At 48.4% G+C, this 25,994-nt stretch overlaps 1 protein-coding gene across 2 annotated transcripts in view; it reads left to right on the top strand.

Annotated features, from left to right (window-relative positions):
• Positions 1-25,994, top strand: part of PCIF1 (phosphorylated CTD interacting factor 1) — a 157,653-nt gene that overhangs the window by 61,836 nt on the left and 69,823 nt on the right. For both annotated transcript variants that reach the window (XM_085619370.1, XM_085619371.1), the window contains exons 6-8: positions 10,460-10,614; positions 11,371-11,518; positions 16,588-16,671. In XM_085619370.1, coding sequence (XP_085475496.1) covers positions 10,460-10,614; positions 11,371-11,518; positions 16,588-16,671 — 387 coding nt within the window. The remainder of the gene's footprint in view (positions 1-10,459; positions 10,615-11,370; positions 11,519-16,587; positions 16,672-25,994) is intronic.

The following is a 25,994-nucleotide window of genomic DNA, read 5'->3' as shown; positions in this document are numbered from 1 at the left end:
CTTAAGAATAATCAGTTCTTGTGGATCTGGCAATGCTGTGAACGTCGGGAACTCTAAATTGTCCAAGATCATACCTCGAATGGTACTCAGGAATGGCGGACTTGGGATATGAATCGTCAGAATCCCTTCGATCTCCAATCCCGGAACTTTCAGCAACACTTCCACCCTCTGGAGCGGGACACTGTTGACCAATGTCATCAACCTCAATCTTCCCGTGCTCGGTAACCCTGGCATCAGTCACTTGGTATGCCCACTCCGGGGAAGCGTACTTCCGACTTGGCACTCGAGTTCTCTTGGACCTTCTCACACCACCTTGAGGATTTTCCTCGTCTCCCGATTCTTCTTCTGGTTCTTCCGAAACTGGTGCAAGGTCGGTGTCTGGGGCCAACCTCAGGTTTACCCGGTTCTGCTTTGCGGGCCAAACCCTTTCCGCTTCGGTGGCTCCCCCCGTCTTCTCTCCGATACCCTGTGCACTGACTTCCTCTTCTTCGGCAGAACTCGATTCTGTACTACCCACTGCACCTCTCGCTCCTTCGCCGGTTTCTGGGTCAGTACTTTCTTCACGTCCTCCCCCAACTCGATTCAGTGCACCATCAGCCGCTTCAGCAACCCTTACAGCTTGACTGGCCCTCTCTGGCGATTCTGTCGGCTCACTGGGATCTTGGTTCTCGAGAGGGGCTGTATCTTCCAAGGGTGCTGGAACTCTGCGGGTATGAGAAGCATGCACCCAGTTCGGTAACCCTCCGCACTTGACAGCAGTGTTCGTAACAAGGATTACTTGGAAAGGGCCACGCCACCTAGCATCCAAACAACTCTTCCTCACGTGCTTTCGGACCAGGACCCAATCGCCTGGGTCCAAGTCGTGGCACCTGTCACTCGCAGCTGGAACCGTTGCTGTCTGCACCTGCTGAGACACAGAACGGACCACGTCAGCAAGGCCTTTACAATAGTCCAGGATCATATCATCAGTGATATTTATCAGAGCAGTGGCAGGTATTGCAGGCAAACGCATCGCTCTTCCCATGAGGATTTCATGGGGTGACAACCCAGTTCTTCTATCAGGCACACTTCGAAGGCTCATAAGGACCAAAGGTAATGCGTCAGGCCATTTCAGAGACGTAGACGAACACACTTTCGCCATCCGAGCCTTCAGAGTTCCATTCACCTGTTCCACTATCCCTGAAGCCTCTGGTCTATAGCTACAGTGTAACTTCTGATCTATATTGAAAGCAGCACAAAGCAATTTCATAACTTCGCTGTGAAAATGAGTTCCTCTGTCCGATTCAAAGGACGTCGGGAACCCGTACCTTGGAATGAGTTCTCTCAATAAGAGTTTCGCTACTGTGAGTGTGTCACATCTGCGTGTAGGGTACGCCTCCACCCACCTGGAAAAGACACATACTATCACTAATATGTACCTCAACCCATTACACTTCGGCATTTCGACAAAATCCAACTGCATCCTATTGAAAGGTCCCCCTGACCTCCCTATGTGGCTCAATGTCACAGCAGTTCTTTTCCCTACATTCATCTGTTGGCAAGTGACACATCTCTGGCACACAGTTTCAGCCACGGCACGAAACTTCGGATTGTACCAAGTCTGACGAAACACTCTCATCATGGCATCCCTACCCAGATGTACAGCACCATGTATCAACCTCGCCATGGGATTCAACAAACCTTCTGGCAACACTGCTCGTCCATCATTCGAAACCCATATATCCACATCTCCCTTCTCACATCCAGCTCGTATCCAGCTGTCCCGTTCTTGATCTGAGACCCCTTCCTGAAGCTGCTTCAGTTCCTCCCATGTGTCAGCCACTGCTAACATCTGACCATACACCACCTCTTCCCCGGTTTCCTCAATGTGGATCTCAGTAAAGTTGCATCCCTGCTCTGCACAAAATCGAGCTACTTCGTCTGCATAGTTATTTCCCAACGAGACAAAGTCGCTTCCCTTCGTGTGGGCTGCACATTTAACAACAGCAATTTCATCAGGACCTTGCAATGCTTTTAACAATTTCCGCACATAATCACCATTTCTTATAGGAGAACCTGAAGACGTCATAAACCCTCTCTGGGACCATAGCTGTCCGAAGTCATGAACCACACCAAACCCGTACTGGCTGTCCGTGTAAATAGTTACACGGATCTTGTCGGCTGCCAAACAGGCACGAGTCAGGGCAATGAGCTCAGCCACCTGCGCGGAGTGTACTCCTTCTAAACAAGCGGCTTCAACCACACCCGTGATGGTGCATACAGCAAACGCTGCTCTCAGTCGACCGACACTGTCTCTTAAACATGAACCGTCTACAAAGAAAATCTCATCTGACACTGGGAGCGGTTCATCGACAATGTCGGGTCTCGGTTTGGTGCATAGTTCAGTCACATCGAGACAATCATGGTCCTCACAATCTTCATTATCATCTATTTTTAGAACAGGTAACAGTGTAGCAGGATTTAAAACAGCACACCTCTTCAATGTCACATTATCGGCTGCAAGAATAACTTGCTCATAACGAGTCAGCCTATTATTCGTGAGGTGCTGCGTTTTAGTCCTAGTCATCAACAATTCAACAGAATGTGGCACATGTACAGTAAGTGGATGACCCATCACAATGCTCTCACATCTCTCAATGCTGACACCTGTTGCCGCAACGGATCTGAGACATCCGGGCAACGCAGAAGCTACTGGATCTAGAGTAGCTGAGAAATAAGCAACTGGTCTACGGACACCTCCATGATTCTGGGTTAACACTGCTAATGCGCAACCTTCTCTTTCGCAGCAGAACAATGCAAATGCCTTGTTATAATCCGGCATTCCCAACGCAGGAGCGCTACATAAGGCTTCTCTCAGCCTCAGAAATGATTTCAAACAGTCGTCGTCCCATGGTACCGGATCACTTACATCCTTTCGCGTCAGCCGCTGCAAAGGCTTCGCTTCAAAGGAAAAGTTTGGGATCCACTGGCGGCAATAGCCCACCATTCCCAAAAACATTCTAACTTCCCTCTGCGTCGAGGGAACTGGCATTCTCAAAATCGCATCAATGCGATCTGGAGACACCTTCCTTTTACCCTTTTCAATTCTGTGCCCCAAATACTGTACCTCAGGTAAACAGTATTGCAGCTTGTTTGGAGACACCTTGTGACCGTTCTCTCCCAGGAAATTCAACAACGCAATGGTATCGATCCTGCAGGCGTCTTCTGTCTCTGACGCGACAAGCAGGTCGTCAATGTACTGCACCAAAACAGAGTTTTTCGGCAACACAAGACCTTCCAGATTCTTCTTTAACAGCTGATTGAAAATCGATGGGCTCTCCGTATACCCCTGTGGGATACGGCACCACGTTAATATACGATTTTCTAGCCTAAAGGCAAAAAGAAATCTACTCTCTTCATGTAGGGGAATCGAAAAGAATGCCTGACACAAGTCAATCACTGTGAACCATCCAGCTTCGCATGGGATCTGGAACAGTATCACAGATGGATTCGGTACCACTGGACAACATGGAACAACTATGTCGTTTATTTTCCGCAGGTCTTGCACTATCCTGAACTTCCCACTCGGTTTCTGCAGTCCCATAATGGGTGAATTACATGGACTACCCATGATCTCCACCAGTATTCCCTGCCTAATCATAGACTCAATCACAGGTTTGATCCCAGCAATCGTCTCAGGCGACAGTTTATACTGAGGGGTTCTCGGGAATTCCGCGTTTGGCTTAACCTGTATCTTCACTGGTTCCACTCCCCTGACTAAGCCGATCTCCTCTCCGCTTAGATCCCACACATCGGTCGCAACTGACTCCCTCAAGTCCTGTGGAAGCTCCTCCACTGTCAGAGCCGGGTACACTTCCACGCACCCCTGCTGATTTGCAACCTTAAAGGTCGCGTCGTCATCTCTGGTCTGTACCTCTACTCCCCTCGGGGTACAGTAAATTGTGCAATTGAGCTTACACAATAAATCTCTTCCCAACAGACAAACAGGACTAGAATCGCACACCACGAACTGATGTCGATCCCTAAAGTTTCCTATCCTGACGGGAATCGGTTCCGTCAAGGGGCTAACTAGTCTCTTGTTCGCCACTCCAACCACTTGTATACTTTCTCCCGAGAGGGCTACCCCCGGAACTACTGCTGATCTTATGGTTGACCTGGTAGCCCCCGTATCTACCAAAAAGGTAGTAGGGCGTCCATCGAGTTCGGCTTCCACAAAGGGTCCCTTCTGATCTACCTCTAGTATGGCCCTGAGCAGGCAATCATCGTCCTGACCCAAACTTAACTGCGCCAGCAAATCCGCATCCCTCTCCTCTTCCACTTCGAACATGGGCATCTGCAAATAAGTCCGAGCTCCCTGCTGTATGTTCTGCATCCTGGGTGGCTGGGGAACCTGCACCTGCGAGACGCCTGTCCCCCCTTGCATCGTTCTCGGTACAGTCACCGTCTGTACCTGTTCCGCCCCAGGGACCTGACCCATTCCTCCCTCCATCTGCGGCTGATTATAGGGGTTCAAGGGACACTCGCGCCTCCAGTGTCCCACCTGGTGACACTGGTGACAAGCAGTCGTCTTCTTCAAGATCGCTACCTCTATTCCTGTCCTAGGGTCTACGGGTCTCGGCCTTCCCTGACCCTGCATATTCTGATTCCCTGTCTGATAATTTCCCTGTCTTCGCCCCACTGGACCCCCATTCGGCGGTCCCTGAGCCGCTTGCATCTGAATGAGCAATAAGTTATCCTTCATCTTCTTGTGCTTGGACTCAATCTCATCCGTGCAGTATCTAGCATACCGCAAGATCTCATCTACAGGCTTATTCTGCCAACAGATCAAATGCTGCTGTATCATGAGACTGACTTCGGGTTTCAAACCCAGCACAAACTTAGACACAAACTGTCCCATGTCCTTCGTTTCCAGCTCATCTAAACCACTGTACTGCTTAAAAGCCTTCAAAAGTCTCTCATAAAATTCATGTACTGTCTCCTTTGGCTCCTGCACTGTCCTGTCTATCTTCACCCAATCGATGTCCTGGGGTGAAACCTTCGATTTCAACCACGTAATTACCTTATCGTACAGCCTCATTACCACGGGCGACGGACCATTTGTAACTATGTTCCTATCAGGCTCATAGTCCGGCCAATCAACAGCAATTTTACATGCGTTCCACAGATCTCCCGGAACTACGATATCGAATAAGGTGTTCAGATCTATCCACAACACCTTCGAAATCTTAACGAAACGCTCAACTTGCTTGTACCACTCTGCAGGCTTCTCCCTGAGCCTGGGAAAATCATTCGTAAATGATGCCAAATCCCCCCTGCTCCATGGTACATGCACATATCCTCCATTCGCCACCTCTCTCAAAGGAAGGATCTTTACCTCCTGCAAATCTCCTTCAGAGCTCCCTCCTTTCGCTCCCCTAGAATTCCTTTTCCTAGCCCATTTCTCTTGCCATTTGTCGAGCATCAGCCATATTCTCATAGCTACAATCAATTCCTTGGTATGTGACCTTAGACCAACAACCCTTTTCTCTTCCAATTCCCGCTCGGTACAATGCATCCTATGGCTCCCTTGCAATGCTCTAGTCTTGGATAGATCCACCCCATATTCTCTAGCCAAACCCGCCAGTTTCTCATGTGCCACTCGTGCTTTACGAGTCACATCCTTTGCCACAAAAAGCAATTCATCGGGAGTATAGGTCAATACTCTCTCCAGAGGTAGATTCCCATATATTATTTCATCCGCCTCTGCTTTAAGTCTTACTACATCTATCATTCCTGCCTTCAAGGCTCCTTTCAACACCTGACAACTTGCTCCACGTCCCTCATCATACTCGCATTCCGATTCCTGCTCTCTCCTTTCCTCTGGTAGTTCTATGGGAGCAGAGTGGCTCGTAAAGGCAACTGGGGTTGTCCCCGCTCGGCCCATATTCCAGCTCATTTGCTTCTTTGGCGGTACCCATGATCCTAAATCTGGTCTCGACTCCATCAGAGTCCTCGGCCTCACCGGTCTCTCGTCCTCTTCGCCCCTAGATGTGTCCGACACCGCTGCTAATGGTGTACTCCATTGTACAGGGCTTGGAGGTCGGGCCGTTGCCCCTTCCAACTCACTTTCCCCACTTTCTCGCCTAGTTCTCTCTGCCTCTCGTTCGGACCTCTCTCTCGCCTCTGATTCCGGGCTGTATATAGACACAATCGGTCCAATGGTGACCGGTACCCTCAATGCATCCGGTAACCTCATCTCTCCTTCAATCCTTCGGCTGGTCCCCGACTGACCCTGTGAACTCGCTGTTTCGAACGAAACCAACCCTTCCGCTCGGGTCTCGGGCTGGATCGTTACCCTTCTAGTTTCCTCTCTCTCGCTCCACCTATCATCTGCCTCATCCGGGTTATAAGGGGGTGGTCTCTCGTCTAGCAATCTTTGCAATACATCATCATCAGAATCACTATCCTCTTTCTGTGCTTTCCCATTCCTTATCCCCGTCTCCTCCATTATCGCGGGATACAGTTTCGCTTCCTCGATTGTCTGCACTCTCCATCTTTTCTCCGCTGCGTCCCATTTGGCATCCTGAAACGCCCTAATCGACTTCCTCATCCTCTCCTGACTTCTTCCCTTTTCCTTATCATGCGCTGCTCGGATCCACGCATGTAATGCTTCAAACTGTGCTGGTCTTGGCAAGGGTTTTAAGGACCCCATCACCGTCTTCAGTTGGTACAGCACCGCTAATCTAAATGAGCCGTACCTCGGGAAAGCTAATTCCCCTTCACCTTGTGTAACCTTGTGCCAATTCTCGATCCAAACGATAGTATGTAACCCCACATTCTGTGCCATGTAATGTGCCGGTGTATCCTCGGGAGGAGCTTCTTCTCCCCCGCGGACAACCACATGCCTATCACCTCTACACAACTCTCGCAAAGCCCTAAGACACTTCATGATGAGCAAATTCGATCTCGCGCTCTATTTACTTCTTGTTCTCGAATCCTCCAATAACAGCGCGACTCACACCAACCGGCCTATCACAGCGCGACACCCTCTGACGTCACCTTCCTTCGTTCGCAGCAGTTCCCTTCTCCAAACTCGTTTCACGCTTACTCACGTCCCATTCATACACTGAAATAACCAATTAAGTTATTTCTCTGGCTGTCCGTCCACAGCCTCTGACTGTCCGTCCACAGTCTCTCGACCTTGTTGACCTCGATTGGCGCCCGTCTGCCCCCGTCCGGCCAGACAAAAACGCCTCTGATAGGTTACTAACACTCCGATCTGCTCACCACAACCCACGACCAGCGTTAAGTTGCCATACACACACGCATTCGCTCCCCCTATCTCGGTCCAGGTGATCGATGGTACCTCACGATCTCCTTTGGGTGGTCAACAAAATCTATCTCAGGTGTCTTCTACACCACAATTCCCGGGCTGCGCGCGCTCACAGCCTGATCTCACAATCACACGACATACACAACAACTCCGCAAGACATCACACAACAAATCAACACCGCAATCTACAACCACTCATTATGTTCATACTCACTCCTGGAACTGCTGCTTTCTGCCGCGCTGCTACTCGCCGTCGATGCTCATCTGCCGCCGTCTGCTGCTCGCCATCTGATGATTCAGCATCACTTATCGTCTCTTGGGCCTCAAGGGTCCCTTATTCTTATCTAATCTTCCCTCGCTATCAGTAAGAAACCATCCTCTGCTACCAACTGCTCCGGCCTATTTTAGTATCTCGCAATTATCTACTGGAACCCACTCGGGTCAGATGGAACTTTTTACTTGCCTGATAGCATGGAGGGAAAATTACCGTTATCACAATTACAGTCTGCAATTTGCCATAATCAAGGACTCGAAACTTAATCTCTTGGCTCTCTGGTTTTTATTATCAACATAAAGATTTGGAGATACAAAGTCCTCAACACGAGGCACAACAAGTACATAGGCACTAAAACAAATGCTACTCTACGAAGAATCCGCATACGGCTAAAAATAACTAAAAGTACAATCTCTAAAAGCATGAGGTAGAACACTACCAAGCAAATGTCGATACTAGGGACACTGAACCATACCATCTCTGTCCCTACTCTGTACTAGGTGACATCCCTACATAGCAATCCCTTGAGACCCTCATCAGAATAAAAGGTGTCAGATCGAAACTTCCTAAGAAGTCCTCACTTAGAGAGCTTGGTCTAAGTTGCCCCCTCTACCCTTCGCCTAGCCGTCCTCTGCTTTGGGCTGCCCCGCTCTGCTCTGCCTCCACCCTCGGGGCGCTGTCCCTAATACAGTACCCCAAGTCTCCGAACACGCCCTTTGCGCCTCCTCTCCTTCCGGGGTCGTCTTTCAGTACTTTTCCACAGAGCGCTGTCCAGTTCCATCGTCCATCGCTTGGCCTTGAGTCCCAGACGCCATCCGCACTAGGAGTTACGATTGGCACATTCCAATACACTCCCATGTCTGGCTTTCTCTACATAATTCAAATTACGAACAAAGAGCTTCTCTACTAACGAGCAACTGTCCTTGCACCTGGGGTGAGATCATGCAAAGCAGACATTCTTCACATCTTTTAAGTTGCAATTTACTACAGCCTAAAACCTCTACTGGAATAAATCCCTTTTGGCCTATTGCCCTTGGCTAACATAAGAAAATACCAGGCCTTTCACCTCAACGATATATGCGAATTCTGGCCACTACTTCGGTTACACAAGCAGGTTTCAATCACAGTATTGACATTTACGTCTTTCTTTCATGTGTGGTCAACCTAAACAACCTACAGACACGAAGTCTGGGGTACACATTTCTAACACCACATTGCATTTCCCGTAGCTAAACACTATACATTTCTCTAATACGTTTACCATGTGCTTGTACATAGCTAGCACTTCTACTAAAATCGATATAGGTTATACAGTTGTAATACATTGCACACGAAATTCCTGAGTACACATTTGGTTATATACGGGTGCCGACTAACAGTGAATATAACGCACCCCTACAATTCTCAAACTTTTAAACGCTACATCAGACTCCTCCTGATCAGTGGAGGGGTGATCTCAGTAATGGTTGCCTTACTGGAGGGGGCGGAGTACTCCTGCTCCTCCATAGACTTTGCCAGCTTGGCGAAATCCGCAGCGTGTGGGTACTTAACCCCCAATCCCCCAGACCTAGGGCGATTACCAGCAGTGGGGAGCCAGCCTTGTTGCTTGGCGTATGTACAAAGATGACGTTTGAGGGGTTCTATGGCTTTCACTAAAGCCTTATTAACAGAATGATGGACTCATGCGTCCAGGGCCTCAACGAGGTCTTGCTCCATCGACCCTGAGGGTTCCTTTTCGTAATAGTAGTCCTCCTCATAGTAATACTGAGCCATTGTAACACACTGGGAGTGTAACTTCTAGGACCCCTGGAGGACCGTCTATTTCAGGGGTAGTGGCAAGCACCCCAGGCGAGCTTAGTACAATCCAAAGGATGAGTAGATAAGTATCAGATGTGGAGAGAGGAAGCTTGCCCAAAAGCCACTCTAGGCAGAGCCTATGCCAGATTATACAGCCCAAACACTTATTTTTTAGTGCAGGGCGTCGGGGAGCACAACAAGCGTATTTTTGCTGAATTGCTGCAAAAATTCGTGGTCAGGAGCAAGAAGAAATGCTGCTCCTGGCGTTTACTCAAGCCTGATGATGAAATCCGGGCAAAGATGGCCGCCGCGCATGCGCAGTACCGGCCGCTCGCTGAGGGTAAAAAGAGGACTGCGCGTCAAGGGACGCGCGTCCCCGCTCCCCGGCACCTCCCGCTCCACTACGCGGCAAACCAAGCGGCTGAGGAGACGCTGACCGCCCAACCGAGTTGGGACCTCTGAAGCCTGCGGACACCAAGAGGCGCACCGCTCTAGTCAGCGATACTCAAGCAAAGAACGAATACCATTGGTAAGCTAACACGCTAGACGCAAAGCAGTATAATGAACTTTAGCGATAAGCCAACACGTGCATACAAGGTTAACAATGTCCAAATACAAGGCTATGATAATACAGCCGCTATAGCAACCTTACAGTACAATATTTATTAGCATCAAACAGTAGACCAATCAAGAGCACTTAACTGGCTGTCGGAGCAGCAAAGAAAGAGGACACTGTTCCGGTGGATAGACGTTTTATAGGCTTAGACTCTATGGTTATACATGTGACCCATATGGTGTTCATGGGTACTGTAGTTTTTTGTTTATCACTTGGCTGCTGAGTATTTCAGTAAAGAAATAGAGAAGCATAATCGGAGTCTCCGGTCCTGACATGGAATTCAGGATAATCCAGCGCTGCCTCTGTGTTAATAGAGGGATTTCTCACAATTGTATATGCTGTGTGCTTTGAATTCAGAATAGTCTGCATTTTCTTATATTTCCAGAGTACCATATATAACATATTAGAGTTGTACCTGTTGCCTCTTCTTATGTGTGTGTCCTGGATGCTTTGCCTGCAGAGTTTACTGGGACCTGGATATTCAGACGAACGCAGTTATAAAACAAAAGGGACCTTCTGAAGTACTGACTGCACACCCAGAAGTGGAGCTTCTCCGATCCCAGCTCATCCTGAAACTGAGGCAGCATTACCGGGAGCTGTGCCAGCAGAGAGAGGGTGAGCCCAGCCCTACACACTCCTCCCCACTTTCTTGCCTCCTGTAGATGGCTCTCCTTTTTTTCTATTTTTCCTACCCTCTTTTATTCTCTTCTTATTCCATTTGTCTCTGCGATGCCTTTCTCTGTACTCTCTCTCTCCATTCTTCCATCATTATCCCCTTCTCTTTCTTGACCACTCTTCTCACCTAGATGAAACAACTTCCTTTCCATGTCTCTCTTCAGTCTCTAACCATTGGGGCAGTGTTCTAAAAGGATTGCGCTAAATTTTACAAATGGTGGAATCTCTCCCTTCTGCTGGTAATAGGCTTTCCTACAGTGATTCATTTTTAATCCAATGCTTTTCCACCGCTCCCCATTTACTGGACAGATAAATTAAGTCACTTGCGTCTCAAGTTCTTCCCCATGGTGAAATGTTCCTGTGTGTTTGGAGGGCTCTCCTGTCAAAAGATGATGAGTTTTGTGAATGGTTTCTACCTGCTGTCAAAGCCCGTATTGGGATTTCTCATTTCTTGTTGGGTTTGCCTGGGATGCAGTATGATGGGTGACCTAATTACTTCTCTTACTGGCTTCTTCTGGAGTCCATATTTGGCAGTGAATGATTAACCTCCCATCTATTCTTCAGTGGCCAGTAGCTGATGCAGCATATCAAACAATTGACTTTTCTCTCCCTCATTTGTATGTATAACTCATTGAATTCATTTCTGTTATGCAATTCATTTATTTTAATATCCTTTCATTTTGTTTGTTTCTCTAGGAATTGAGCCACCGCGGGAATCTTTTAACCGTTGGTTATTGGAGCGTAAAGTGGAGGATAAAGGTCCAGACCCTCTTCTGCCTAGTGAATGCGACCCTGTAGTTTCTCCATCTATGTTCCGTGAGATTATGAATGACATTCCAATAAGGTACTGATGACATAGTTGTGGGTATTGGGCCTTCACTATCTCACCTGAAGTGCATCCTGCTCATAGAGCGTTCAAAGGCCATGAGTTTCATTACCACAATTACACTAAGGTGGTTTTGATGCTAAAGCTGGCACTGAGGCTGTGTTCAAGAACGAAGTGCCACATGCATCAAACTTTGTAATTGCGATTCCTAACTTGCGATTTTTAAGAAATCGCAATTTAGGAATCGCAATTGATAATGCATGTAGGAATCGCAAAAAATGTAGATTCCTACACATTCCTTAATTGCGACTCGCAAATTGCGAATCACAATTAAGGAATTACTTCCCATTCATTCCTATGGGGCTAAAGGCCCATAGGAATGAATGGGAATTGCATGCGCAATTTGCGAGTACTAAATAGGTACTCGCAAATTGCGCATGCAATTTCAAGGGTGCCGAAAGGACACCCTGATGCACCTCTGAAATTGCCATGTTACCACATGTTGCACACACACATGCCCCAATGGCATGTATGTGTGCAACATGGAACTTTGAAAAATGCACTTTTGTGCATTTTTCAAAGTTCTCGCAAATCACCATCAACTTTGAATTGATGGTAATGTGCGTTTCTTAATAGCCAAATCGCAATTTTTTATAGTTAATACATTGCATTTAGGGAATCACAATTTAAGTAATCGTAAATTTCGCTGAACCTTAAATTGCAATTTTTGCATTTGGGATGATGCATCCCAAATGCAATAAGCATTTACAATGCAATAGGTCTCGCAATGACATTGTTTTGAGCTATTGGCTATGAAAATGTTTTTTTTTTTGTTTCCCTTCGTGAAGCATTAATCAAGTAATGGCGTTGTAAATGACAATGTCTTAAACCCCCTGCTGACCCCTGCAAAGCTCATCAGCATGTGCCCATCATAAAAAAGAATATCTGACAATCGCATCTTAAACGTTTTGCAACAATTCTATAGTTTCACTGCGGTTCTAAATTAAATTGTAAAATAAAATGTATATTCTCACTGAAGTAAGAGGGATTGTAAAAACCCCTCCCCAAGCATCACACACACAAAAATAGTGTAGCAAATAAGCCACCTCAATTTAGCAGGAGAGAGGCAATGAGTTAGTATGTAGCTGGTGGTATATTTTGAAGCCTGAATATGTCACTACAGCATCGTGTAGTTGCGCACTATCATTTACAGACACCATATTTTCCATACAATGGTAAAAAAAATTGGCAGACATGCAGTTTTACTGTTAAAACTATATACTGCACACAAGATAATATGTGGAAATCAGGTTTCAGCAAATATTTTCATTCGTACGTCACCGTCTTGATTTGTTTAGATTCCATTAAAAACTTTGTTTCTATCACACTTCAGAATTACCAAAAAAATTGCTTCACGTTAAGAGTAAGCAGCAATTTGACATTGCCTGACGTTTGAGCTCTGGCTTTGGATATATAGCAAACATGAGAAGATAGAAAGTAAATCTGAAGGCATCTTTATTGCTCGTTCACCTTCTGAACTCCATCATGCCTAGTTTAGGGGTGCTGCAGCACCCTCAGCAGCCTTTCGGCCATTTCCCCGGAGGGCTGCTGCCTTTGGACGCCACCGAAATTGTCACCTGTTATTTTCTCCAGCTCTCTGGGCTTTATGGCAGCAGGAACAATAAGCAGAGGGAAGGGAAGCGATGAAGGGGAAGGAGAGAGGGGAAGAAGAGCAGAGAGTCCGGATGGATGAGAAGAGATGGAGGGAGTATGCTGATTTGAAAATTTTGCCAGGGTTGCTTTTTGTTGCCATTCCGGGCCTGGCCCCGCCCAGCTTGAGTGCTTTTCTCACTTGGAACGACTGGCCTAGCCATGGTGCAGTCAGTGCTTAATTTGTAAAAAAAAAAAAAAAGAAAAAATAGGTGCCATGGCTCTCGTCTGGAGCAGTGCTTTAAATGGGCCTGTACTGTCCGGTATGGAGTACTGACACTTTTTTGTTTTGAGAGGGAGAGTAGCTGCACTTCTTAAGAGAAAAATAACATTTAATTGAAGCGTATCAGCACTTCTCAGAAATAAGCAGGTACTCTGGTGCCGAGTACCTGCACTTCTATTTTTCCATTTCAAGTACTGGTCTGGAGGGCACTGCAGCTTGCACCAAACATTGCCCCTGCCATGCTGCCAATGACAGAATCAACGCAACTGCCAATCCTCACACTCCTAAAAGTATGACGATTCGGACTATTTCAGAACCCCAACGCTATAAGACTGGTTGGGCGGCAGTTAATAGTCATTTATTTTTAATGCATATTGAAATATTATTTACCTGTTGTTGTGGCCATCTCTAAATAAGCCAGACAGCGCCACCTTGTGGCAGACTGTCACAAGCGCTGGTGTTGGCAAGTACCGGTGCCGAGCACCGGCTCAAATTAAGCACTGATGGTGCATTAATACTGGGTCAGCGTGGACTCTAACATCACGGCAGTATACTTCCGCTGTCTGGTGCTGGGGTTAGCCGAGTAAAAGAAGTCTCAGCGCCAAGATACACTCCCTGGTGAGGTGTGAGCTTTACAAGTATACTTAACATAACTGCCCATAAGCAGTTCTCGTAGTTCTTGAGCAGTGCCAAGAACACTGGCCACGCCCCGGGATTCTTAACACAAGATATATTTTGGAAGCAGTGGGCGCCTGCTGGCAGAACCCCGACACACATGGCATTAGTTCTTATTGTATTTACATTTCTGGCGCTGAGATTGTAATGGATTATTAAATGAAATGGCGACAAGATGAGCTTTAAGTCTGAGCCAGTATTTAAGAACCAGTATCAATTCCCTATGCATAGGAATTTTTCTGTTCAACTTCACAAGTACGTCACATAAATCCGAAAGGTACATTTTTTCACATGGAACAAGTATCTGTCTACTGCGCATTCAGTGTTTTTCTGTTGGCAAACTTTTTTATATAACCAGTTTCATGATTCGCTGCAAATAAGAAATTACATTTATTGGAACTATGCAGAATCACAAACGTGGGATATTGCATTAAACAACTTTTGAGGGCTGTCTATCAAACACGCTGCTTTGTGTCAATTTATCTGGAAAACTGGGCTGTAAAATGCACTATTGCGTCCCATTGTCCCGAAAATCTTCATGGAAATGTATCCCCTTCTGAACTCCTCTTGAAAGAGCTTGTTTTAGGCTCCCCCTCACGGCAGCCTTGGGGTAAAGGAATTGCTTGATGCAGCAGCGACGGTATAGCACCCTTAACTTTCTGGGCGCAGGAGGGTCGACACCCTCAGTGACCCTGCATGGTTTTCTCTCCCCAGGGACATGCCAATTGGTTAAACCTTGCTGTGGGTAAAAGTGAGAGGCTGAGGCGCTGGTAGCACTTCATAACGTTACTGGCATTTACAAAGAGTATATTTGGGGGTAACGCTAATGAGGTAGAGCTGTAATGCCAGGGGTGCTGAGCCTCAACATATTTTGCATGGCACCGCTCACCATTTTGTGTTAAACCGCTGTCTAGAAGGGCTTGCTCTTACCTGAAATGCGGCGGGGTTTGGGGGTTCGAGCCCCGGTGTTCTGCCGCGAGGCGGTCTTCTGGTGGCTGCCCTGTGTGTACAGGTGGCCCCTCAGAGGCGGGCTCTGGCTGCCAGGGTCCAGCTTAGCATCTCCAGCAGCACGAGGGTGGACAGGAGGTCTTGCAAGTCTCTTGACGTCGCTCTAGTAGTCCTGCAAAGACTCTGGTGGTCCGGGTCCGCTCCTCACACTGCCTGCCGGTGCCTACTCCCCGCGCGGGGCCAGCCTCTCCTTCCGGACAGTGCTTCTCTCTCGGAGGCTCGCGCTCTCTGTGCGCTCTGTGCTCTCGGTCTCACCTGGGTTATTTTGGGGTGTGTTCTCCACCTCTCACCGCAGTCGGTGATGTCAGGCTGACTCAGGCAGGCTCTATGTGTTGAATGTGTGCGCCTCCCAGGTGGGCCGGCGGGCCAGGTATGCGGTGACGGCTTCTGCACCTCCCTGGGAGGAGGGCGACCGAGATCCCCCCACACACACACACACACACACGAGTCGCAAGGTGCAGCAGATGGGGGCACCGGACTCCCCATCATTGCAGAGGGCTGGCACACGCCCGCAGGCCTCTCTCAATTTACCTCTAGTGGCTTGGGACTTTTTGGCACAACTAGGTATGTAAAACCACATAATTAAAGAGGAGCCCCTTAAAAAAGCTCATCCTTTCGTGTGGTTTGCAGGGAGTGGTCTAAGCACAGTGGAACGGAGCCTTACCCTCTTTCCCCCATCACTACAACCCCCATTAGCTAGATAAAACAAGCGCTCGCCATTGCGGGAAGGCAGCTGCTTGTTTATATTTGCATCGCGCTTTCACTTTCACTTTAAGTGAAAGCGCAATGCAAAAATAAACACGCGGCTGATGTGGAGATAAGAAATTGCTTCACGACAGCTGTGAAACAGACGAGCCAGTCCGGATAGGCCGGACGAAAGGGAGAAAAGGCAGTGACCAAGAAGCATCATTTTGAAAGGGAAGCCAGCGTTTCGCATAAACGCTGATGCAACCTAAAGAAAATGATGGGCGGGACTTCAAGTCCCCTTCTAAAATCTCCTCTCTCACTATATGTCTCTCTGAGTGAGCAGCGCATGCGCTGTAACGCTAGGCGAGACCTAAAAATACCGATCGCCCCTTTGCGACCGGTATTTTGAATGATTCATGTGGCCTTAAATATACACAAGTCGGTCCCTTAAAAATGTAGGCTGTATTTCCCACTTAACATTGCCAGACTTTACATAGCTCATAAATGCATGATCAGTGTGCATAAAGTGGTCTAGTAAGTGACTTCATGAGGGACTTATATTGATCTCTCTTCGAATGTGTGTTAGTATCTTAAGGTAAACTTGTGTTAATGCTTGTTTGGCTTTATGGCACAGGAGAGTCTCTGCTTCTCCCCTTTTTTGTCACTTTACCCTGCTCTCTTCCCTAATCCTTCCCATATGCCCAGGTTTGTCACCAGGTCTTTTAAGAATAAAGTACAATTTGAATTTCACTTTGCAGAGTTTAACTATTAACATCTCCTGTAGGTTGTCTCGTATTAAATACCGAGAGGAGGCGAAGCGACTACTTTTCAAGTACGCAGAAGCTGCAAAAAGGCTGATTGAATCCAGGTAGGAACTCGTTCTTTTTCAGTTGTAACTTGTATTAACATTTAAATAATCATACTCAGTCAAGTTGCTTTATATCTGTAGGAAGCTGGCTCTCTAGATAGTGTACCAAAAGGAGGTACACTGTGCACAGAGTCCAGGTAACTGATTTACAGGGGTTAAAATAATAATGCCAAATGCTGTCTTTTGTGGTAGTATGGGCGAGCAGTTTTGGCTTATCAGAGAGTGTGTTAAGCATTTATTGCACACACAGGGTCAGTAAGCGAGACACCTGCTCAATAAAGAAATCCTACTCTAATTTATGAAACTAACACAGATTTTTACATGAATTTAGACACCAAGATCATAGTAATCGGGTAAGTAGTTTTCGAGAGAGTGATTTTTTCAAGCAATGGAAAATGCACTATATTCGTATCTTTAAAGCGGTAATGTTATCCTATGGAGAAACTGCATACGGTCACTTGTCAACGACTTACCGAACTGTTCTTCTGGACTTAAGGTAAGAATGGGGCAAGGTCCAAGGCAGCATCAACAGGTCACCTCGGTCGGCTCTGGGGCATTTGGGTGCAGAGGTGCTTTTCTGAGTCGGGTGCCCCGTTTAGGTTAATGTGTAACGGTACCTGTCAAAAGAGGCTGCAAGCAGTAATTGGGTGGCCAGTCGGGTAGAACCCACAGAGGGTCTCGGGTCTTGAGGGTCCTCCGCACACAGGGACACCTTCAGTCCACTGCAACTCGTGCTGGGGGGGGGCTTGCATGCAGTGGTGCTTTATCCGGCAGGATCACGCTGCTGAAGACTCTCACCGTTCTCGGTTCCTGCAGAAATAGGCTACAGGCGGCAACTGGGTTACCAGTCTGGCCAAACCCAAGGGTGGGCTCAGCTCCTGAGGGTGTCAGGACTGGGTTGGCAACGTGGCCTCCCTAGGACTTGGGCTGTGGAGCGGGGGTGCAGGGGTACTTTGAGGCATCGGGTTGTGGTCAGTCAGAGGCTCACTCTGTGTCAGAGGCTCACTCTGTGTCTTTGTGACCTGGTGAGGAGAGAAAACGGGCAGCAGGGCCACTCTCTTGCTGGCCTTGTGGATCCTGACGTCCCTCAACAGTAGGTCTTGCTTTGTACTGTTGGAGTTCGGACTGGACCACCAACAAGCCTTATGTGCTGCAACTGTTCTGGTACCCAGGGTATTAGTGCTGGGTGGCTCCTGGGGGTCCTGGAGCCTCCAACCTTGGCAAGGAGACAGATCTGATCTCCTGGAGTCCAAAGACCTCTACTCCAAGGAAGATCTTTCCCAGTTGTTGAGGTTCTGGACAGTCCTCCAAGGGTTTTGAGGAAGATGTCCAGTTCTTGGCGAAGTCAGTCCCAGCGAAAGTCAAAGTGCAAGCAGGTGGCAGGGTTTTGCGCCAGTCTGTGCAGGTCCTTCTTCTTTCTTCCTCTGTTGCCAGTAGTCAAATCTAAATTCCTGGTTTCGGGGAGCCACCTAAATACTCAATTTAGGTTTGTTAAGGTGAGTGAGGGGTAGTAGCCAACGGGCTACTGAACCCTGGGGTCACTACATCCAGTAGATGACCTCATCCTGTTGTGAGTGGGCATCACCCTGCCCCAGAGTTCCTAAATCCCTCACACACAAAATGGTGGAATCCTGTTTTTGTGTTCATATCAGACTGCCCACCCTAGAAGTGTGTCCAGCCTAGCATTGTAACATGTCTCCTAACTATCTAATTTCCCACCTGTCCTGGTGCCAAATGGGCCTCAGGGCAGGAGGTGGCATCCTCCAGGCAATGCTGAATTTGAGCCGGTGGTTTACGGTGCTCATCACCAGCACTTAATTGTCAACACCAGCACTTATAAAAGTCTGCTACATGGTGGCACTGTTTGCCTAATTTAGAGATTAGCATAACAGTAGCCTAATAATTCAATATATATTAAAAATGACTAATTCCTGCCACCTAAGCCATCCTTACAGCCTTGGAGGGCCTGGAATAGTTTAAAATGTCACACTTGTAGGTGTATGATGGTTTGTAGTTGTGTTAGTATTGACAGTGGCTGCGCTGGTAGGGGCAATGGGTGGAGCAAGCTGCAGTGGTCTCCTGATGAGGGCTCTGCACTTATTTATTTACAAATCAAGCACTGCCTTCAGGTCTGGGGGAAGCCAGGCTTGCATATCTTTGGAGCTCCCTGCCTTGAAATGCTAATTTACTAGCAATCTTGTTTGGAGGAGGTGTAAACCCCACCTGCCAGAGCAGGCATTGTTTCTAACCTCTGAGAGTGGGTCTGTCACCTCCTAGGGGGTCAAAAACTTGTCTTTGGTGGCAGGCTGAATGGGACCAGTCAGCTAGCACACTAGAGGACTTTTAGGTTTCAGGGGGTACCTCTAAGGTACCATCTGGGTGCAGGTAATAATAAATCTAATACTGGAATCAGTGTGGGTTTATCAATAGGAGGTATTTGATACCAAACACCATATATTTTACTGAAGCCATTATTTTGCTGGATAACACATTTTGACCAGTGCATACCATAATATGGCTTCCCTGTTCACTTGCAATGTCTAGTAATAGAACTAGACATCAGTAGGGCATATCTGCTCATGCAGATATGTCCTCACAGCTTCAAAGAGCCCACCGCCTTTGATATGCGAGCCTGGCTTCCCCCAGACCTGGAGGACGCCACTCCCTACCCTGAGGCCCATTTGGCACCAGGACATGCGGGAAATTAGCCTTGCTAGGAGGTGTGTTGTACCTCCAGGCTGGTCACACCCCTATGGTGAGCTACCTGAAGTGAACACGAAAGTTAGAATTTCACCATCTTAGTTGTGGTGAAATTAGGAAGTCTGGGACAGGGTAATACCCACTCCAGATAGGCAGTGGTCATCTAGGGGGTGTAGTGACCCTCAGGGGTAAGAAGCCCATTGACTACTACCCTTCACTCCCCTTAACAATTGAGTATTTAGGTAGTCCCCTGACACCAGGAATTTAGATTTGTCTGCCTGAAGAAGAAAGGACAAAGAAGAGCCCACGGCATGAGAACTGAGGAGCAGCATCTGACTTGGTACTAGCCCTGTCTGCCTGCTGTCCCCGTCAATTGCACAGACCCGGCTCTCTAGAGAGCTGGTCCACCTCTAAAAGCTGTGGAAGAGTGACCCTCAACTTTAACTTTCCAGTAACATCTCTCTTTGAGCAGAGGAGCTGCCTCCCTGCATGTTTGCAGGCACCAAAAGGACCGAAGCGAGAGACTCTGCCAGCATGACCACGCCAGACAAAGCCTCACTGTACAGGAGCCCCCAAGCCAGAGTTGCCATGAACCGACGGTGGCCCTGAGGCACAGATAGCCCCAAAAGTTGAGCCCCTCCCCCCTTGGGCTCTACAGGACTGGCTCCCCAGTCCCCGCCTGCAGCCTCTTTCTGCAGGAAAGTAGGAACCGCTAGAGTGTCTGGACTGCCGCGACCCGATGCCTGAGAACACCACTGTACCCAACCCCTCAGCACGAGGAGAAGTGGACCAACTGTGTCCATGGGGTCCTGAGACCCTCCACAGCTGAACTCACCTTTGGGTTTGGCCGGGTTGGTCCCCCAATCCCTGCCTGCAGCCTGTTTTTGCAGGCAATCAAAAACTGAAAGTGTCTCCCGCAGTGTGACCCCACTGGAGAAAGCACCACTGATCACCAGCCCCCAGCCTAAGTTACGGTGGACCAACAGTGTCTCTGCGTGTCTGAGACCGTCAAGGACTTTGCCCCCCCCTGTTTCGCCTGGCCTAACATCCCAGTCCTTACTTGAATCCTCTTTTGGACCGGACCATTCCCCATTGATTTAAATAGGGCACCCAACGCTGTACTGCACCTGGACTCACCAGAGCCATTCAAGGTGGCCTGTTGGTGCTGCCTTGGATTTTGCACCATACTTACCTTAAATCCAGAAGGACAGTCCTGTTAGTCGCTGCTAAGTACCCGTGTGCAGTATACTTCTTTCCCATAGGAACATTACCGCTTTACTGAAACAAGTGCCCGTGTATTTCTGAATGCTGAACAAACGTGATAACTCACCAGATGCAATTGTATTCCTGTATACTTTCAACACAGTAACATCTCAAAACATAGGACTTACCCAATTACAAAGTTCTTAGTGTTAAACATTTATGTAAAAAAGTGTATGTTCGAGGCATATGAGCTGCAGATTACACACTTTTGCATAGATCGCCATCTGGTGTTGGGCCCGGATGTTTGCAGTTTGTTTTTCCTCTTGGAAAGTCTTTGGAAGTCACGAGGTCGGTGACTCCTCCTTTGGATGGTATTGCGCATGGGCTTCGGCTCCATCCACAGATTGTTTTTTTCCGCCATCGGGCTCGGATGTAATACTTCGCGCTCCGGTTCCGAACATTTCCAGTTTGAAGATCGAAGCGCAATCCTCGCTCTTCGCGGTATTGTTCAGATCCTGATCTCCTCAATCACCTTCTCTTCGACACACCTTCGATTCCAGTCGTCGACGGCGGCCTTCGGGCCTATCCAAGCTCCGGTCCTGGCTGATGGAAAGAACTCCATTCAAGAAGTGCCCTCGATGTGGGTCCAAATTCCCCCACACCGATCTTCATGAGGTGTGCAACCTCTGCCTCTCCCCTGAACACGAGGCTCGAGACTGTCCCGCCTGCAAGTCTTTCAGATCCAAAAAAACTATTCGAGATCGAAGGGCCAGACGAAACATGGCACACTCCTCGAACTCCGTTCCAGTCGACATCTTCGGGGACGACGTCGAAGCTCCGGGACAGCAGCACACCGAAGAGGACCTCGTCAGTGCTTCCGAAGCCGACGACTCGGATGTGGAGGACATCAACCTGGCACAGAGGGTCGTGAGTAAAATACCCCCTCCCACACCCGCGCCGACACCCAAAAAGGCTTCGGTCACGCCTTCGCCTCCGGGCCTAGGCAAGACCAAAGACACTGCTTCGAACACCCCACCTTCGGGCCCGGTGAAGAAGCCTAATAAGCCTTCCGGCGGCTCGGGCTCGAGCCAGCCTGCCAGCGGTGCCGATAAACACACTTCGGCACCGAAGAAGAGATCGGCCTCTACCTCGACACCGAGCTCCGCACCAAAGCCCTCGGTGTCGAAACCCAGCCTCTCGGTGCCGACCAAACATCATAAGGCCCTTGGCACCGACACTCCCGCGCTGAAGCCTGCCTCGGCGCCGACCAAAAAATCGGAGGTTCCAAAAAAGCACGGCACAGAAAAGCCTAAAAAGCCATCGGCCCCGAAACCTTCGGCGCCGACCGAACAGCCATTGTCTCAAGAACTGTTTACACCGGATCCTTTGCAAAAGACACTTACCAAGGATCCAAAAACTGGACATTTGGCACTGTCTTCTAAAAAGGGACATTTGGACAAACCAGCTCCACCTCCACCTCCAAAGAGGAAAGACTGTGCTACCTCCCCTTTCAGAGTGCCTTCCCCACCTCCTCCACCCTCTCCACCTCCGCCCCCTCCACCTTCTCCACCCCTGCCTCATCACTCTCCGACCCCGTCTCCAGACCATGATGATCAGGGGGACCCATACTACGATCCAGCAGATGTGCCACAAGACCCCACCCCTACAGGATCCCCAGACCCATGGGACGATTATTATAATCCAGACATTCCAGATGTCCCACAAGATGACCTTTATCCATCCAGGCCATCTCCACCAGAAGACTCATTAGGTTTTCACCACCTACTTCAGAGGGCGGCACATTATCACGGGGTAGAGCTACACACTGACCCGGTAGAGGAAGATTTCCTCCTTGACACCTTTGATACCGCACATAGGTCTACTTCTATACTACCTATGCTCAAGGGGGTAATAAAACATGCGCCAGAGGTTTTTAAAGACCCAGTCAGGCCTAGGGTCCTAATCCCACGCATAGAGAAAGTATAAAGCTGCCCCCACAGATCCTGCCTACATCAAAGGGCCAGCGCCACTGGATTCCCTAGTGGTATCCACTGCATGGAAGAGGTCAAATTCCCAGGCGTCAGGCGAAGCACCACCACCTGGCAAAGAGTCAAAGCTACTGGACGCGTCAGGAAAGCGCACTGCGTCACAGGCAGCCAATATATGGCATATCGCCAACACTCAAGCGCTATTGGTCAGATACGACAGAGCGCATTATGATGAATTAGAAACCATCATGCACCATCTCCCAGAAACATACAGAAATAGGGCCAATGAATTAATTCAAGAGGGTAAGACCATAACTAACACCTCTATACGCTGTGCCTTAGACGCAGCAGACACAGCCTCCAGGGCCATCAACACTAGCGTCCTCCTCCGTCGCCATGTTTGGCTCAGAGTTTCAGGCTTTAAACCTGAGGTACTAGCCTCCATATTAAATCATCCATTTGATCAAGACCATTTATTCGGTCCAAAAGTAGATGAGGCCCTCGAGAAGATGAAGAAAGACACAGATACGGCGAAATCTATGGGAGCCCTACAGTCACACCCTCCTAGGCGCTCCTTTCGCCGCTCTTCCTTTCGGGGCACGGGCAGGGGCTACTCCTCAGATAGCGCGTCCACTTCCTACAAATCCCCTGTTCAATCCACCTTCACAAGGGGTTATCAAAGAGACGGCTATAGAGGCAATAACAATAAAGGCAGAGGCAAAACAAATACCACCCGCTTTGCCACACCGCCTACCCAATGACTTCCCCCTGCTCCCTCCAGACCATCCCACTCCGGTTGGGGGCAGACTACAAAATTTCCTTCACGTCTGGGAGTCCATCACATCAGACAGATGGGTGACCCAAATTATTCGTTCAGGGTACTGCCTAGAATTGACATCTACCCCCCCCAACATTCCACCCAGGCAACGCCCAATGTCACAAGAACATTCCACGTTACTAAAACAGGAGGTAATCTCCCTCCTACAAAAAGAGGCGATAGAACAAGTCCCTGCCAATCAGCAAAATTTAGGAGTCTACTCCCTATATTTCCTGATACCAAAAAGAGACAAGACTCTACGACCTATCTTAGATCTCCGGCCTCTAAACACATACATACATTCGGACCATTTTCACATGGTAACACTTCAGCAGGTACTTCCGCTCCTCTCCCAGAATGACTTTCTCACCACACTGGACTTGAAAGACGCATACTTTCACATTCCTGTACACCATGCCCACAGAAAGTACCTCAGATTTGTAGTGGATAGGCAACACTACCAGTTCAAGGTGCTCCCATTCGGGGTCACAACAGCACCAAGGGTATTCACCAAGTGCCTAGCGGTAGTGGCGGCACACCTCAGAAGACAGCACATTCACGTCTTCCCATATTTGGACGACTGGCTAATAAAAGCCACGTCCTACAATCAATGTGTACATCACACCGCTACTACAATCCAACTACTTCACCAGCTAGGTTTCACGGTGAACCACCAAAAGTCCCAGCTAATACCATCGCACACAAAGCAATACCTCGGTGCCACCATAGACACCTCAAAAGCCATAGCCTACCCCAATCCTGCCTGGATTGCAAGCATTCAGGCTTTGCGTCAAAGATTCATGCCTCAACACTCTCTCCCAGCAAGAGTGTTTATGCAACTGATAGGGATGATGGCCTCTTGCATTTTCATAGTACCTCATGCAAGACTCCAGATGCGTCCACTCCAAGAGTGCTTAGCGCGCCAATGGAACCAGGCCCAGGGGCAACTGACAGATCTGGTGTTGGTAGACGGTCGCACCCATCGCTCTCTGCAGTGGTGGAACACCACAAATCTTTCCAGAGGTCGACCGTTCTTGGACCCGGTTCCACAAATAATCCTAACAGACGCATCGCTCTTCGGCTGGGGAGCTCATCTACTACACCTCACAGTGCAGGGCACATGGACGCGGCAACAAAAGTTACTCCACATCAACCATCTGGAGTTACTGGCAATCTTTCTAGCCCTAAAATCCTTTCACACACAGATTTTAGGCAAGGCAGTCCTTATTCGCACAGACAACATGACGGCCATGTACTATATTCAAAAACAAGGCGGCACACACTCTCCACACCTCTCTCAACTAGCACAGAGCATATGGAGATGGGCAATTCCACACAAAATCTTTCTCCTAGCCCAGCATGTCCCAGGAGTCCAAAACACCATGGCAGATCTGCTCAGCAGACAGATGCAGCAGATCCACGAGTGGGAACTTCACCCGCAGGTTCTTCACCCGTTCTTTCAGATGTGGGGGCATCCACACATAGACCTCTTCGCCACCCACGAAAACAAAAAATGCCCAAGCTTCGCCGCCAGAATCCCACACCCATTGTCCAAAGGCAATGCGATATGGATGAACTGGTCAGGCAAATTTGCGTACGCCTTTCCACCTCTCCCACTAATTCCATTAGTGGTGCGAAAGCTACAACAGCACTCCCTCACACTGATTCTAGTAGCTCCAACGTGGGCCAGACAACCGTGGTACACCGCGCTGCTGGAACTCTCGGTAGTACCACACCAAAAGTTACACCTCTCACCATGCCTCCTAACCCAGAACCATGGAGAGATCAGACACCCGGACCCAGCTCAGCTCAACCTTGCGGTCTGGCTCCTGAGATCTTAGAATTCGGATACCTAAACCTTCCCCCTGACTGTATGAACGTCATCAGAGAAGCTAGACGCCCTACTACCAGAGCCTGCTACGCTGCAAAATGGAAAAGATTTGTTGTTTATTGCCATAACAACCCAATCAACCCTCTAGACGTATCTATACAGCACATAATATGCTACTTACTCCATCTACAAAGGTGTAACCTAGCATATACATCCATTCGGCTACACCTCGCAGCAATTGCCGCTTATCTACAAAACAGACAGCACCTATCACTTTTCAGAGTGCCTGCCATTAAAGCCTTCATGGAAGGTCTCAAACGAATAATTCCCCCCAGAATACCACCCTCACCTGTGTGGAACTTAAATATAGTTCTCACAAGGCTAATGGGACCGCCTTTCGAACCTTTGCATAAATGTGAACTCCAATTTCTCACATGGAAAACAGCTTTCCTTGTAGCCATCACTTCCCTTAGAAGGGTCAGTGAGATACAAGCACTTACTATACAAGAACCTTTTCTCCAAATGCACCCAAACAAGGTTGTTCTCCGTACCAACCCAAAATTCCTACCCAAAGTCATTTCCCCCTTTCATCTGAACCAATCGGTAGAATTACCGTTTTTTTTCTCGCAACCTCAAACTGTTGCAGAAAGGGCTCTACACACACTGGATGTTAAAAGGACCTTACTTTACTATATCCAAAGAACACAACCTTTCAGAAAGACAAAACAACTGCTTGTCTCTTTCTCTCCACCACATAAAGGCAACCCCATCTCAAAATCAGGGA

The sequence above is a fragment of the Triturus cristatus genome, chromosome 7, assembly GCF_964204655.1.
Source record: "Triturus cristatus chromosome 7, aTriCri1.1, whole genome shotgun sequence".
Taxonomy (NCBI): domain Eukaryota; kingdom Metazoa; phylum Chordata; class Amphibia; order Caudata; family Salamandridae; genus Triturus; species Triturus cristatus.
The sequence above is the reverse complement of the archived record's forward strand: the minus strand, read 5'-3'. Positions and strand labels throughout refer to the sequence as shown.